This window comes from Dendropsophus ebraccatus, chromosome 12 (genome assembly GCF_027789765.1).
Source record: "Dendropsophus ebraccatus isolate aDenEbr1 chromosome 12, aDenEbr1.pat, whole genome shotgun sequence".
Classification (NCBI taxonomy): Eukaryota; Metazoa; Chordata; class Amphibia; order Anura; family Hylidae; genus Dendropsophus; species Dendropsophus ebraccatus.
In genome coordinates, this window is record NC_091465.1 from 36,722,182 (window position 1) to 36,739,583 (window position 17,402).

Sequence of the window (17,402 nt, forward strand, 5' to 3'; positions counted from 1 at the left end):
CTGGATCCATCTTTTCCCAGCACCCTGGCAGAAGCATCAGGGAGCGGAGCATTTTTTTAATTAAAAATATATGCCACTTTTTGGAGTGGAAAAGTCACAAAATTTAGCGCAACCGCATAGCTGCGCAAAATTTAGCGACTTTTCCAGAACATACACAAATCATATCATGATTTATCATGTGCGACTAACTAAGTAATCGCACATGGGTCGCAGACTGACTCCACAATAGAGGTGGTGTATTTCACCACCTAATGTGGAGCCGGTATACTCCGTGGGTCGGGTGCAGTGCACCTGGTCCACGGAGTGTAAGGGGTTAAGTAGTGATGTAGCAGCATCACTACTTACCCTCTAGGCCTGGACAGTAAGGAGGGGTGCATTGCACAGTGCAAGAGCAGGGAGTCCCCTCATTAAGCCGGGATTCCCAGCCCTATGGGGTTTCCCACCCAGAAGCAGAAAGCAGTCTGCTTCTGAGCGGGATATTTGAAATCCCTGCACAGAAGTTAAAGTCTGGGAACCAGACTGTTCTAGCAACAGCAATAAAGGGGGTTAATTGCCCCCTTACTTGCTGGGGCAGATGCAGTGTGCTCTCCATGGGGGGGGGGGGGGTAGGGGCTGGGGGTTACCTGCTGCTTCCTTGCTAGCAGTCCCGTAAGCCCCGCCCCCGACAATGGTTAGCCCTGTCTCCTGTACTGGCCACGGTTGTGTTTTCTTTTATAACTTAAAAACTTAGTAGTGAAAGCTGTCTGATAGATGGAATTCATTACTAAGTTGGGACTTAGTGTTAGCCAGAATAAAATGGCTAGCACTTACCCCCCCATTATTACCCCAGTACTCAATGCCACCAGGGGTACTGGGAAGAGCCAGTAGTCCCAAAGCAGCAAAATTGGCACTTCTGGAGTAGACAGTAGTAGGCTGGTATTATTAGGCTGGGGAGGGCCAAAATAAATGGCCACCCTGGTATGACTGTGCTGCTGCTGTTTAGTTTAAAAATGTAATCCTTTCCATAACCAGCCAGGTTAAAAACAAAGAAGCAGCAGCCTAGTAGTACCAGGGTGGGAAGGGCCATTTATTTTGGCCCTCCCCAGCCTAATAATACCAGCTTGCTACATCCCAGTCCAGGAGCGCCAATTTTGATGCCCCAGGACTACTGGCACCTGGCTCTTCTCAATACCCCTAGTGGCATTGGGTACTGGGGTAATAATGTGGGGGTTAGTGTTAGCCATTTTATGGCTAAGTAATGGATTCTGTCTATCAGGCTTCTGGCTTCCACAACTAAGTCTGTAAAGTAATGAAAGAAAACACAATGCACCTAGATTTTTTTTTTATTCAAATGAAAAAAAACCCACACCCCTTGTTGACCATTTTATTGAACATTAAAGTCTGCTGGTCTTCAACGTAGTCCAAACGAATCCGATGTAATCTTCTGCATGCCAGTATCTGAAAAAGAAGAAAATACTCAAAATGCTCATTACCTAGGAGGCACACCAGGGCCAATGAGACTAGAGACAATTCTAAGACCATTTAGAGACAATTCTAAGCCAAACAAATCAGCACCATAGAAAAAAGACCAGGCTTATCCCTGATAGTAAATTGCACTTTAAATAGACCAGTCTATTCTTGCCATAGCAGAAATAGACCACACGTAAAAAAAATCCCCTGTTGATAAATCTCCCCAAAAGTGCTTTGCTTCGTTCCTACTGTAGATTCTCTCATCTCTAAATATAACAACTTTTTTTGTGACTAATAGCCCTATTTCACAGGTCGTCAGAGGAGCAAACGAGCGCTCTTAGCGCTCGTTTGCTCCTCGTTCCCCGCTCGGGGAGGGGCGGCGGGGAGCTGCGGGGGGGCTGCCCGGGTGATCGCTAGATCGTCCGGGCATCCCATAGGATACAGCAGTGTCTGCTGCCGATGCTCCTATTCAACGGAGCGACAGCAGCAGATCGCTGCTATATCAGTCGCTTGTTTTTCAACATGTTGAAAAACAAGCGACTGCAAGGATCAGCCGACATGAACGATGTCGGCTGATCGTTGCCCTCTATTCCACGGGACGATTATCGTTCGTAGCGGCCGATATCGGCCGAATACGGACGATAATCGTTCCGTGGAATAGGGCCTTCATTCTATTTAAAAGCAATTCAAGATGTCCAACTGCATTGATTGGTGGTTTTCAAGGTTTAATCATTGTGCACCTAGTACAAAATGTTTCAGCCGCAAGTGGCATTTGTCAAGTATATAAGATAATATAAGGGCACTTGCTGACGAAACATTGTGTTTTACTGGGTGCACAATAGGCTTTGAAAACCTCCGATCGATTCTGGTGGATTTCTTGGATTGTTGTTACAGTAACCTACTCGGTGGATTGTGAACACATAGAGGGAAAGTTATCAAGCAAAAAAGTTGTATTTGTTGGCGTAAAACGGCCAGATGCGGGGGTGTGGAGGGGGCGGGACAGGGGAACCTACACTGGTTCTGAGCTGGCGTAGGTTTCAAAGTTTTCGCATGGAGAGGCTCCGTGAAATCGGGATTTATGTAGAGGCAATGCACCTCTACATAAATCCCCTGAGCTCCCGAGCTACAGGGACATTTTTACGCCCCACGTAAAAAAATTAATAATAAACTTAATAAATGTCCTACATAGTGTGCATGAATCTGATAAATGATTACTGGGATTCTGTTTTTTTCTTTTTTTTTTTCATGCATTTTAAGGCCATGTTCACACATGGCAAAACATTCGCCGTTCTGTGACACGGCCATGTTGCAGAATAGGCGCTGTCTGAGATGTTCAACCTGGCCGATACTGCAGCATCTGCCGGGTGAACATCACTTCATCTTGGGAGTGCCCAAACTCCAATTGGGCATAGCAAAAAATGTAGAGTACAACTGGGAGCCATACTTTACATTGCATGCCCAGTCTATGGCAGTTTTCTGTATGGCTGCATGGAGTGGAGTGTGTATACCATAGGGGTTAATTCAATCGGCCACTGTAATTAAACAACGGCCATTGTTGCAAACCTTCAGCAAAGGCTGTTGTTTAATAAAAAAATAAAAATACATAGTGTATTTTGGCCTAAAACTCTGGAAAGCTATGTAAATGGGCCCATTAGTGAGTTCTCTAACCAAACAAATGACTTCATTTATACTCATACTCATCATGGGCAACAGCATATCTCTAACTAATCATTATGGCTTTACTAGAAGAAGAAAATTACACTGAATCCACTTATCCACATGACTTATTTTAGGGGTATACCGACCATCCAGCAAAACCTAAGTCCATTAGGTGTTTAATAATTTTTGGCAGGAAAAATAGCATTTTATTGTTGGCACCAAAATGAGGTGAACCCTTTTTTTTTTTTAATTTCATCGACACCCGTTTTAACAATAATCATCTTTGGGCTGAAGTCTCCGCTGCGAGGGTTCATCCCTAAACATCTCCCTCATCCACTCCCTCCTACTCTCAACCTACCTTGAGCCTAAATTAGCTGGCACGGCAACAGGACCCGTGCCGGCTAATAGAGGAGCTCTCCGGCTGCAGATATCAGCCGGGAGCGGCGCCGTTCAGAGTGGGGTCCCCTCTCTGAACTCCCCCCACGGCACCATGATGTATCAGATACGTCATGGGTCGCTAAGGGGTTAAAGGGGTTATCCAGCACTACAAAAACATGGGCACTTTTCCCCCTACTGTTGTTGTCTCCAGTTCAGGTGCAGTTTGCAATTAAGCTCCATTTACTTTAATGGAATTGAGTTTTAAAACCGCACCCAAACTGGAGACAACAGTAGGGGGAAAGTGGCCATGTCTTTGTAGCGCTGGATAACCCCTTTAAAGCCTTATCTATATAGAAAGGAACCTCAACCTCCTACTTCCTCCTTAACCACTGACTGCACCTGTAGGGCAGGAAGCATTAAATCAATTACAATAATAAAATCATTTACCAAAATCCCCTTATATTATCATGTCAGTGTTACTAAGCAACAAACACTATAGCTACAAAACCATACATTTATATTGCTGGCTTTTCTGTAGGGCCATCCATTGAAACCAATTGTAATAGTTTGAAGTTCCCCAACAGTTCACCTGCCTGCTAGTGAATTATTGCAACATGTCTCTTATTGACCATACACATGTTACCGGTTGGCCTGATTCTAAACTGCTGGACTTTGGCCTATTTCATACAAGACTTTTAGCTTAGATATGTTTATTTAATAGCTTGTCAGTGTTGCCAGACCTGGAGAGTATTGCTATGATTTCCCAATGTGGGTGAGATTCTGTCCACATTACTGCAATTCAGTTCTCCAGGGGGTCATGGAGAGGAGAGGACAGCATACAAGGGAGGCACTTATTAAGGTTATGTTGTACTATACAGTAAAAAAAAAATAAAAAAAATAGGAAACCCTTTTTTTCCCTGTAAAAATACACTCTTCAATTGAACACTTGTACACTGTTTCCCATCTTCAAACTCGAGCTGACTGAAGTCAAGACTTCTTCACCTTTTTTCGGGCCACTATTCCAGACGTGTAATGCGTGTTGCACAACGCTTGTATGGATGTCTGTGATGCGACTATGACGATGCATACGAGCCACCTCCACTACTATCTTTGTTGCGCTAGAACTGATAGGCCTTCTGATGAGCCAACTTGTAGGTATGAGATAGCCAAGATGATTGTCTATAAAATTACGGTAGTCTTAAGGCTAGAGTTATTAGAGGAATGAATCTGCCGTACTTTTGGTTCTTCCATTCGGCAAGTTCGGTCATCACTGACTGTTACCCATGTGCTTGTCAGTGTAATTATTTTGTTCTGGTAATATCCAAGGAACAAATTTTAACTTGGTTTAAGAGCATCGCTTTGGTTTAAGAGGGTGGGAAGGGGAGTGGGGTCAGGGCATGGTCTGCATAGCAGGGTCTACAGCACTGTACTCTGATCCAGGAAGTCTCCCTCACCTTCCAAATCATGGCAGATCCACTTCAGGCTTGGGATTGTATCAAGAGACCGGACTGTTTAGGTAAATATTTTCATAGCTGTTACCTCTCTCTCCCGGACAGAGAGTGCTGCAAAGCTGTGCTCACATAAACCCTGCTCATTCCTTCATGCTCCCTGCTGTCTTTGTCAGCCCTTTTTTTTCTCATCCTCTCCATTCCTGTTATATTGTGCCTGCACTCACAATCAGCTATACACACTGCTGCTATAATATACCTGCACTTACACTCAGCTATACACACTGCTGCTATAATGTGCCTGCACTTACACTCAGCCATCCACACTGCTGTATAGAAAAGTTTCTGTCGCTGTCCTCCTGCACAGCTCTAAGATTCTCACTTCCTGATTGGTCCATGCCGAACACACATCCCTTCCCCATTGCTGTCATGTGACCACACAGACCTCTGACAGCAGCCCTGCTTCTCTATTCTAGCCTGTTGTACTATGCTACTGCATTGTGGGGATCTGCAGTTCCATCCTGTATCTACAAACTGCTGCTATATTTTCAGGTTTATGCACTTACTCTACATTATACACCACATGCTGATCGCTATACTGTACAGTAACTTATAATATGACATATTCCGTTTTCTAAATGTTTGTTTCATCTGTTCTACATGTTATTCAGAATAAAAAGTCATTATTTTTGGAGTGTGGAGCCAATTGTCTGCATTTCAATTATTTATTGTGGGAAAATTTGCTTTGGTTTAAGAGTGATTTGAATTACAAGCAAGGTCCCTGGACGAATTATGCTTGTAATCCAAGGCACCACTGTATTTATATATGTGATAATAGATAGACAACTGTGATAAAGAGAATCTCTTTTAAGGGGTACATTAGAAGTAATGAGTGGTCTCACCCTGGCTGTAGTATTATTAGGGAGTAGTGTTCCATTTATTACTGCAACCCATTCATTGGGTATACAGGTATATCAGTTCTTGTGCATACATAACTGCTATGTTAACCCTTAGAGGATCAGGCCGATTAAAATGTTTGTGTTTTTTTTTCCTCCTTGTGCTAAATAGGCCATAGCACTTGCATTTTTTCACCTAGAAACCCACATGAGCCCTTATTTTTTGCACCACTAATTGTACTTTGCAATGACAGGCTTTTTTTTTATAAAGTACACTGCAAAAGCAGAAAAAAAATTAAATGTGTGGTGAAATTGAATTTTATTTGAAGGACTTTTGTTTTTACACCATTCGTCCTGGGGTAAAACTGACTAGTTATTCATGTTCCTCAAGTCGTTACGATTACAACGATATATAACATGTTTAACTTTTCTTTTATCTGGTGGCTTTTTAAAAATTCAAACCATTGTTAACAAATATATGTTTCTTAAAATCGCTGTATTCCCAGGCTTATAGCGCTTTTATCCTTTGGTCTATGGGGCTGTGTGAGGTGTAATTTTTTGTGCCATGATGTGTTCTTTGTATCGGTACCTTGATTGCGAATATACGACTTTTTGATCACTTTTTATTGCAATTTTTCAGGATTTGATGCGACCAAAAATGCGCAATTTTGCACTTAGAGATTTTTTTGCACTAACGCCGTTTACCGTGCGAGATCAGAAGTGTGATAAGTTAATATTTTGGGCGATTACGCATGTTGCGATACAAAACATCTAATAGCCGCAGTCCCGGGCTACAAGCAGCACCCGGGACCGTGGCGGTTCAGAGCGAGGCTGCCGAGCGGCCCCACTCTGAAGTCCCCTAGGCAACCCAGTACGGGTATGCCCAGTGTCGTCTAGGGGTTGGTTCTCCATTTTCCATGACTAATTGAAATCTGGCACATTGTCTTGGCAAAAGTATATATACTGCAGGTGCCTATTCTATTTATTTTAAAAACAATAAAAAAAGGCTTTAGGGCAGTCCCAGATATTAAGATGCTTGGTAATATGTGCTGAGGTTGTGTTATAAGAACACTTATTTTTAAAAACAGCCAATGTATGTTACACATCGCCCTTACAGGTATATTGCTTTATATGGTCTCCCATGATAGAGAGATTATGCCATACTTAGGTTATCATTGGGAAACAACCGCTTTAAAACATGAAACTGATAGATCTTCTGTACATTCCAATACATCTGAACACAGAGTATTATTTACACAGCAACGATCAGGGATGTAGTCATTGGGGGTGCAGGGATGGCAATCACAAATGGGATCGGAGAAGTCCCAAGGTTTCTAAAAAAGGTACCAGTCAATGGCACATGGTAGGTGGATAGCCTGTTGCAGATTTTGCCTTAGGACACATGAGTATCAAGTCACCCCTATGACTGAACTAGAATGAACTAAGATGAACCTTCATGTATCACTGTGCCCATCAGCAATGGATTGCTCAAGACTCTTTGGAAAGTTGGCAAAAAGAGTTAATATAGTATACTCATCAGAACAAATTGTTCAGCGAATCAGAAAAGATGAAAGAAAAAAAAAATGACAATAAAGCCAAGTCACAAGACAGTTGTTTTTACAGTCTAGAGAAAACAGAGGAGCAAAGGTAAGAGAGTCCGAGAGCAGAGGTAAGAGAGTCCGAGAGCAGAGGTAAGAGAGTCCGAGAGCAGAGGTAAGAGAGTCCGAGAGCACAGGTAAGAGAGTCCGAGAGCAGAGGTAAGAGAGTCCGAGAGCAGAGGTAAGAGAGTCCGAGAGCAGAGGTAAGAGAGTCCGAGAGCACAGGTAAGAGATAGATGTTTATAAGAAGTTTGAGGAATTTACTTAGGGTGCCAAGGGAAGTCCAATAATGTCAAGGTAAAACCACAAAAAAAGTTTCGACCTGATGAATTGATGATTTATATCAATTTCAAAAAGGGTAGAAGGAAAAAAAATGGGGAAATGATCATTGGATGCCAGAAACCTCCACTGTTTATTCCCCAGTATTAGCTCTACATTTTGTCAATTGTTTTCTGTTTGACAGACAATTTTTCTTTCACCACGATTCACTTTAGTTTCAGCTTTACTAAATCTGTAATCAATAACCAAGTAGTTTATTGCAAACAGGAAAGAAACAATACATCGGCTTGGAAATACTGTTCCCTGTAGTGGCTTATAAAGATGTCCCTGATGTTTGTCTCAGTGTATGTAGAATAGTACCCATGGTTTACCAACCATGGACATCCCATCAGCAATAGAGATGAGCGAAGCTTGAACACTTGGGTTTGTCTAGACCTGAACTCTCTGCATTTGATTACCAGTGGCTGAAGATGTTAGATGCAGCCTTATAGAACTGGAAAACATGGATATGGCCTATGGCTGTATCCATGTCTTCAAGGCAGCCTTAGGGTTGCATCCAACTCCTAGATAGATAGATAGATAAGTCTTGGTGCTGTGTGTAAAACAGGAACTTTTTACACATTGAAGTATATACAGCAGTTATCCAATAGCATTACCTGAACATTAACTAATGTGGCAATATGGAAACCCTTTATGTCTCTCCATCTATTTTGGTTTAAACCATTGACAAAATACATACAATTCTGGCTATGTTTTGTGACTTTTTGAAACAATTCATTCTGTATGGGGAATAAATGTAATTTACTTGTAATGTACTATTTTTTTTTTACTGTAACTAGTGATGTTCAGCGTATTCCTGATACAAAACACTGCATGACCACTGTATGGCTGTATAGAGGCATACAGCCAGTTATCTCAGTGTAGAAAATCATTAGGAAGCAGTCTGGGTGGTCTGATACTGTTGGGCTGACCTGACTGAGGACTATAGGATGCAGCCACTTTTAGCAAGATATTTTCTTGCTGAAAGGGCAAAAAAATATGATGTGTATATAAATAATTAGTGCTGTTACCCAAAGTAATCACTAATTTGTGATTGTGATTAATGTTGTTTTTAAAATTAATTTTAATTTAATTTAAATTTTAATATTAAAATACTCCAGCCAATAAATATATAAATTGCCCCTCTTATGGGACTAGACTGATATGGCTATAAAATCAAGTTGACTGGTGCCAAATTCCCACTGGAACCAGTAAATGAAGTGGGTGATGCATATGCTGACAATAGACCTGCAGGTTACCATCAGAATAGACATTACACTTGGGGAAGCTGTCTGTATTAGTAGAGCAGCAGCCACAACACCTTGTAGCAGAGCGAGGAGAGATTGACAGTTCATTCTTCTACAGGTCGCCACATCTGTAGCTCTACTGACACAGACGGTGTATTCTCTCTACTCTGGAAAGCAGGAGAGTCTTTTTATGAGGATTTGCTACTGGTCTGGACAGTTCCTGTTATGAACAGTGGTGGCAGCAGAGAGCACTGTGTCAGACTGGAAAGAATACACCACTTCCTGCAGGATATACAGCAGCTGATAAGTATTGAAATACTTGAGATTTTTTAATAGAAGTAAATTACAAATCTTTGGCACCAGTTGATTTAAAAAAAAATGTTTTGGCGAACTTCCCCTTTACCATCTACTGGGCAGCTCCACATCCTTGACAATGTTGTAGTGACCCTTAGATTACACTAGGGTCCTTCGGTCAACTCTAAGCCACATGTGACATACATCTGTAATTTCATTGCTATTGAGTTAGTGGGACTACAAGTACCAGCTGACACCGTCCACTGTGTACTCTCCCAGGTCAATGTAAAAGTCTTTTCCCTGACAGAGCAGACATTTTAAAGGGTTATCTGTGATGCAAGAAAACCATCTAACAAACAGGTGAACAGACTTGGTAAAAGTTTGAGAGCCTAAAACTCCAGGGCTTATAGTAATAGAGTTTATTAGCTGGTAACACTATTTGCTTTATAATGTACTGTATAGGATTTGCTTCTGATAAAGGGGTTAATGTCATTATTTTACATGCAGGTCTACTTCAGAAGCATCTCCATCTATCAGGTATTCTGCGTACAGCCCTGAGGAGGAAACATCATGACCACCAGCGCTACCTCTCAGCAGGTCTACCAAGATGAATTTAGTTCCAAAGGCTACTTACAGCTATCGTATGCAGAAGGGGGACTCCTTTATGGAGAGTGGACAGATTTTATATTAAGGAATCTGCATGAAACTTTCACTAGCGGTAAGTAATACAGTTATTTCAACACATACCGTTTTTCTTGAAAAATTATTTTTTTCTGGAAACAAAAAAGGGTAAATGCGACAGATGAAAAACGTCATCAAACACATTACATTGTAGGGGTAGCTGCACATGTACCGGATCTGCAGCGGGTTTCATTTGCAGCGAACTCTGCTGTGGATCCATTGCCAGTTATTTTCTATGAGAATACATACTCGTAGTATGTAAGTTAACCCCCTGTTAGCCAGAGCATACTGTACCTGTTCCACGCTCCGGCTTGCTTTGGGGGTTCCTGGAGTCTGCACGTCCCGCTCAGCCAATCAGTGGCTGCTGCAGGGAGATTAGTTACTACAGCAGCTTGAGGCCTTCCTAAGACTTTTGTCTGTCATAGTCTTGTGCAGGCTGTACTAGCAGAGTGCCAATCTAACTGAACAATAGCATTGCATTGATCAGTATAAGCAAAAGAAGAGCCCATGGAGTTCCTCTTATTGATGAGTATAAATAATCTAATGCCACTCGCATATAAGTGATATCGGATAATACTTCTCAGGAATAAATTTAATATTTTGTATGTATTTGTTTGATTTTATTCTCTTTAGCTACCTTGTTGCTTAAGATGGTCTGACAGATTTGAGTACATACTGTATCTACAAATGGTCTTTACCCATGCTTAACAGTTCTATGTTTATTTCTGAATCCCCCTTATACCTATGTAAGATTATTTTTTTTACATATTCCCATAAAATTCCTTAGTAAGGCTGTGTTCATACTTGTTTTTTTTCATGCGTTTTTGCAAAAAATGGATGCATTTGTGTGCATCCATTTTGATTTGTTTTTCTATTGACTTCCATAATAAAAAAAAAGAAAATGCATTTTTATTTTTTTTACGTACGTTAAAATCAGATCAGCTACGATTTTATGTGCCTTAAAAAAAAAACAGATGCGTTTTTTCTTTGTAATGGAAGTCAAAACGGATGCACACAAATACATCCATTTTTTCTGATGTTTTTTGCAAAAACGTATAATAAAAAAAAACGTAGTGTGAACCCAGCCTTATCTAATATTACAATGTTGTATTATGTTTTTAGGTGGAGTAAGAGGAGAGATCCTGCTTGATATTGGCACTGGAGCCTCCATTTATCATCTCCTTTCAGCTTGTGAAGTGTTTGATAAAATCATTGTCTCAGATTTGGTGGATCAAAACTGCGCTGAATTTCGAAAATGGCTGAAAAAGGATCCGGAGGCTTTTGACTGGACTCACATTATCAAATATGTCTGTGAGCTGGAAGGAAATAGGTAAGGGTTGCTTTTTTATATTTACACCAACATAAGACATTAGAAATAATAATAACAACAACAACAATAATAATAATAATAATTAAAAAAAATATAATTAATAATAACAAATGAATCGGACTAACTATATTATTTCAACATGCAATGAACTTTGTGCCGGACTCGTGCTGATACACAAATACACCAATCTGATCACGCACTGCTGCAATTTAAATCATGGAAAAGCCATGAAGCAAAAATTTACACCAGTGATGGGATGATATGGCATGTGTTACATTACCTAAATTCCCTTTATAGCATGGGAAGACTTTAAGTATTGGAAATTTAAGTAAATTACAAATATATATAACTTTCTGAAACCAGTTGATTTAAAAAAATAAAAAAATTTTGCTGGATAACCGCTATAACATATGACTCTGCAGTGGAAAAATAGAAAAAATTGGATCTTAGAACTTAAAAAGAAAGAAAACATAATAAAAAAAAAATCTAAATTTAGAAGGTCAGGAAGAAGTATCCATACCTGGGATAAACATACTGTCAGGATGGTATCTTTGCGGAGCGTCATGTGTCCCTCTGCTCATGCTGTGCGGCCGAGAAGGTGCTGATTTTCTTGCATTCTGTTTCTGTGTTTTGTTTTGTATGTGTGAACACTGGTTATTTGCTCACCTTGAGAGACACACCCGACTTTACCTGCTGAGTTCTGTCTGGCCATGTCATGGTTAATCTGTGTTTGGGTTCTGCTGTGACTGACAGGTCATCCTGCCAGTGGATCTGTCTTGTTCTCAGGTGTCTGTGCTTGGAGATCAGGGGGATGGTCCAATTACATTCTGGACCAGAACCCTGGCCTCCTATATAACTACCTCAGTCTGGGATATCTTTGCCGGATATTGAGCTTGTCTCTGCCTGGTTCTGTGTTTCTATTCTTGCTCTGTTGATTCTGACCCTGCTTTGCCTTTCTGACCATTCTTGTTTGCTGCCTGCCCCTGACCATACTGCCTGTATATTGACTTTGCCTTCGGATTGTGATTTTGTACTTTTGCTGCCCGTTTGTTGTGACCCGGACTGTTGACCATTCGTTATTGTGTTTTGTCTGTCTGTCTTGTCCTTGTGTCCCACCTAGCCAGCGCAGGGACTGCCGCCCAGTTGCTCGCCGCCATTTTAGGGCGGATTGTGGCAAATAGGTAGAGGACAGTGGGCGGGGCTGAGCTTAGGGCTCACTGTTTGTCTTGTCCTGCTGTCCGGTTCCTGACAGAATATCCGGCCCATACAATATTTTTTTAACTCCTTACCTGTGGCCAGTAATGGACTCAGCACAGGAGTTATCTGCCCGCTTTGAGGGTCTTGCTACCCTCGTTTCTGAGCTGGCCAAGCAAGTCCAGCTATTGGCCCAGCAGCTACCAGCTACCACTCCTGCCACCCCAGTGGTCACGCTCAAGGAGCCTGACAAGTGTTCAGGGGACCTGAACACATCTTTGACATTCAAAGAAGCTTGGGTTAGTCACCCCACCCCTAGCTCCCTTGAAGAGGCCATTTCCCTGGCAATTACAATTGATCGCACGCTAAGACTAAGCCATGACCACCCCTGTGTCATTGATGTTCCTTCCTCTGTCCCCTCTAAACCTTTGCCTTCTATGTCTCGTCCTCTGGTCACCATAGAGGAACCTTCAGCACTGGGCAAAATTAAAAGATCCCTGGCCCGTAAAGAACACAGAAGGCTGAACGGACTATGTTTTTATTGCGGTGAATGTGGACACTTCATCAGCTTTTGTACCAAGCGTCCTGCAAGGCCAGATCATCAGCGTCCAGGTGACTACCAGGAAGGTCATCTGGGCGCCCAGGTGGGTGTAGTTAGTGTGTGTCCCGCCGAGGATACCAAGTCTGCTGATTTGTGTAAGGTGGAAATTGGCTCTGTATATCCTGGTGATTGTGCCATATCTGTGTCTTCATGTAATGCTGAAATTGGCTCTGTGTCTGGTACCGATTTGAGCGGTTATGGGAGATCTGTCAGGAGACCAGTTGTCCATCACTTGGAGTCTGATTCTGATGAATGGGAGACGGACGATGAGATCTCTAGCGATGTTGAGACATGTATTGTAAGAGGTCCGTTTCCTCCCAGGTCTGGTTCGTCTGGTGAGGGTCCTGAGGCCCCTCATAAAAGGGGGGGTACTGTCAGGATGGTATCTTTGCGGAGCGTCATGTGTCCCTCTGCTCATGCTGTGCGGCCGAGAAGGCGCTGATTTTCTTGCATTCTGTTTCTGTGTTTTGTTTTGTATGTGTGAACACTGGTTATTTGCTCACCTTGAGAGACACACCCGACTTTACCTGCTGAGTTCTGTCTGGCCATGTCATGGTTAATCTGTGTTTGGGTTCTGCTGTGACTGACAGGTCATCCTGCCAGTGGATCTGTCTTGTTCTCAGGTGTCTGTGCTTGGAGATCAGGGGGATGGTCCAATTACATTCTGGACCAGAATCCTGGCCTCCTATATAACTAACCCAGTCTGTGCTCTCATTGCCGGATATTGAGCTTGTCTCTGCCTGGTTCTGTGTTTCTATTCTTGCTCTGTTGATTCTGACCCTGCTTTGCCTTTCTGACCATTCTTGTTTGCTGCCTGCCCCTGACCATACTGCCTGTATATTGACTTTGCCTTCGGATTGTGATTTTGTACTTTTGCTGCCCGTTTGTTGTGACCCGGACTGTTGACCATTCGTTATTGTGTTTTGTCTGTCTGTCTTGTCCTTGTGTCCCACCTAGCCAGCGCAGGGACTGCCGCCCAGTTGCTCGCCGCCATTTTAGGGCGGATTGTGGCAAATAGGTAGAGGACAGTGGGCGGGGCTGAGCTTAGGGCTCACTGTTTGTCTTGTCCTGCTGTCCGGTTCCTGACACATACATTCAGAAAAAAAGAAAAAAAAAGGGGAAGATTAGATAGACCAGGTGACCTCTTTCTGTTGCTTCAGTCTGTTTTTTTACTCTGGTATCAGCTATTTCAGTAACATATAAACAACAGTTTATTTCATGTTGTGTGTTTAAAGGGAGAATTATGAAGAAAAGGCTGAGAAGCTCCGCAGTAAGGTGAAAGAAGTCCTGAAATGTGATGCTCTGAAGAAGAACCCCTTTGATCCTGTGGTTGTGCCACCAGCTGATTGTCTCCTCTCTTGTCTCTGTCTGGAAACTGCATGTACTGACATAACGTCATACTGTGATGTTCTGAAAAACTTCAAGGACTTGGTAAAACCTGATGGTCACATTTTGATTTCCTGTACGCTTAATGCGTCTTTTTACCATGCTGGTAACAAGCGTTTTAGTCTAATGACCTCAAAGAAGGGAGATTTGGAGATGGCTTTCAAAGACGCTGGTTACCAGATCGAAAAGGCTGCGTATGCAACACGTACTGATAAATCAAAGATGCATATTGCTGATTATGGTGGCTTCTATTTTATTCATGCCCGTAAACCAAAGTGAGGGCCTGTTGAATGGTCTTCTTTAGGCCTGACATATTGGGGCAACAGCTTGGTCTTTTATGTCTATCTGGGTGCTAAGTACACTTTCTGGGTCTTAGTCATCATCGCGTTTCTGTTCCTGTCTGGTGTGCGGCGCCATCTTTTAAATGTTTATAATTGTGTTCTAATGTATTGAACCTTGTATTAAAAATTTATTTTTTTATATATTTTATTAAAAATTGGAAAGTACACAGTGAGCAGTCCGACTGCTGTCTGTAAAGTTCATCCTGGCCGGTACAGAAGTGCCGGACGGATAAAGGACACTTCTTTTGATTTGGAATGCGGGCACAATCAAGTGCAGCACTTTACATTGTCTGCACAGTCAGTTTTGTGCAACCACTATTCACTGAATAGTGGCCGCACAAAACAAACTTGTCAGTTTTCTCTGCGGCAGAATGGAATCCCGGCCGGAGTGTATACACTTCGGCCGGGATTCCATAGGACACAATGTTTTTTTAATTTTCAATAAATAGCGGGAGGTGTGGCAATGCTGTTATTTTTTTAAAAGTTACAATGTGTAAACGTAAAATAAAAAGTGACACCAATAGAAATTTCAATAGTTAATGTTCACAGCTAAACCTATCACTTCCCTGGAGAATAACCATGCCTATCACTTCCCTGTATGATAACCATGTACAGGTCACAGAGCGTGCTCACAAAACTGGCCTGTACTAACAGCAGGTTCTGGAGATGGCTGCCCCCATAATAATGTACTAAAAATAAAATTACAAAAATTACAATCAGGAAATATAAACAGATCGGAAAATGGAACCTTTTTATTATCTCGTCCTAAATTTAGATTAAAAGTGGTGACACGTTCACTTTTCAGTGTCCGTATAGCATGTCACATTTTGTTGAATATGATTCTTGAGAAATTAAAATCCTTAAAGCGAATCTGTCACCACCTGAGAGCTTACCAAGCTAGCGGTACCGCTGGATAAAGATCTTTCACAGCATTCAGAAGATACCTTTGTTGACTTTGTCTGTTTTTGTTTTCATAAAGGAAAAAAACACCAAATTGTTGTGATTTTAATCCAGCCTGCTCCTGGACTCTACTGAGCACTTGTGAATACAATGTTTGGTACTTGTAGTTCTCCAGCCCACATTACAGATCCTCTTTCACTGTTCCTCACCAGACACTTGTCAGTCCTCCTGTGGTGTCTCCGTGTAACCTGTTGAACGCTCCCACTGCCATGCCATGTCTCGACAATGATAGCCTACAGACTCATGTAACCAGTGCACATATGCAGGGCATATGGGGGTCTTTTTGAAAGCTATCTGATAGCTACCCTGCATCTGGACCCTCTGGGTGATTTACAGGAAACATGTTTTCTATTAGGCTTCTCTGGATTTTTTACATGTAGTATGATACAAAAAAAAAGTTGACAAAGATGTATCAAGCTGCCTTAAAATCTTCACTTTCAGGTTTTTTTTTCCCCACGGCAAACCAATTACAACTCAGGTTTTTCTTTTTTTTCCCACAGCAACCAATCACAGCTCAGAGAATAGTCCAGAGAGGCTTTAATAAAGTTAAACCTGAGGTGGGAATAGTTTCCATAAAAAAAAAAACAGACATAAAAATTCTGCATCTGCAGATATTACTCAGACTTTGGTTAACATCTATGAACTCTTTCCAGGAAACATGTACATTGAACATTATTGTATTTTTCTTGACTACGCTATAAGGCTATGTTCACACTATGCAAAACTACGGCTGAAGTTCTCGCCGCAGAACTACAGCCGTAGTTTTGCGGTGTGTAACATAGCCTTATGTTCAATGGGATCCCGGCAGGAGCGTATAACACATCGTATACGCTACTGACAGGTCAGTTTTCTGCAGCCGAAATTCACTGAATTCCTGTCAGTTCACTGAATTCCTGTCACTGAAGACCTGTCAGTTCACACAGTGAAGCAAGCGGCTCCGGCTGCTTGCTTCACTGTGGGCTATGGGAAGCTCTGATGCGGGCGCGCGCTGATGCGCCCGGATCGGAGCTCCGCGGCCGGAAGGATCACCCGACTGGTGTCACGGAACGGCCGGGTGTTCACGCCATGTGAACATAGCCTCTAAAACTGTAAAACCTTTCATGTCATGCTTGGTTTAAACCAATTTATTATTTATTGTAACAAAATGTGAACTACCATTATATATATTTCTTTTGTCATGATGCCGAAAGTTCAATAAAAATATTTGGGAAGAAAAAAAAACAGACAGATTGGGTTTTAAGCAGCTTGATAAATGTTTTAATGCTGAGTATAAAAGGATTTAATAAACTGGAATTATAAGGGACCACTACGATTCCTGCCCTTATAAAGTGAATTAAAGTCGTATACTGTATGTAATGTTCTGCATTTTTTAAATGTGAACTAAGGAATACTGACCTACCCCAGGCCCCTGGGACTCCTGGTCTCCTGCTGGCAAATGTAATACCTGGCTCCATAGAATAGCAATATGTAGGATTCTATTAGAATAATTTATATATACTATGGGAAATTAGCGTTGTGGATAAACAGTGCAAAAACCAGTCAGAGACATTGACATAGAAGTTCTGTTCAAATAGGATTTCTCCTGTTCTTTATTATGGTGAAAAATGAGTATACAAAAACAC

At 41.8% G+C, this 17,402-nt stretch overlaps 1 protein-coding gene across 4 annotated transcripts; it reads left to right on the plus strand.

Moving 5' to 3' along the window:
- The first annotated feature begins 7,419 nt into the window (after window positions 1–7,419).
- Window positions 7,420–14,976, plus strand: LOC138769432 (nicotinamide N-methyltransferase-like). 4 transcript variants are annotated; one of them, XM_069947911.1, is made up of 4 exons: window positions 7,420–7,477; window positions 9,795–10,005; window positions 11,091–11,298; window positions 14,329–14,976. In XM_069947911.1, exons 2-4 carry the CDS (start codon window positions 9,858–9,860, stop codon window positions 14,756–14,758), a joined length of 786 nt encoding a protein of 261 aa, XP_069804012.1. In that variant the 5' UTR covers window positions 7,420–7,477; window positions 9,795–9,857; the 3' UTR covers window positions 14,759–14,976. The 4 variants fall into 4 exon arrangements, with proteins under 4 accessions (XP_069804012.1, XP_069804014.1, XP_069804015.1 ...); XM_069947913.1 differs by lacking the exon at window positions 7,420–7,477 and adding an exon at window positions 7,484–7,653; XM_069947914.1 differs by lacking the exon at window positions 7,420–7,477 and adding an exon at window positions 7,608–7,631.
- Window positions 14,977–17,402: the final 2,426 nt, after the last annotated feature.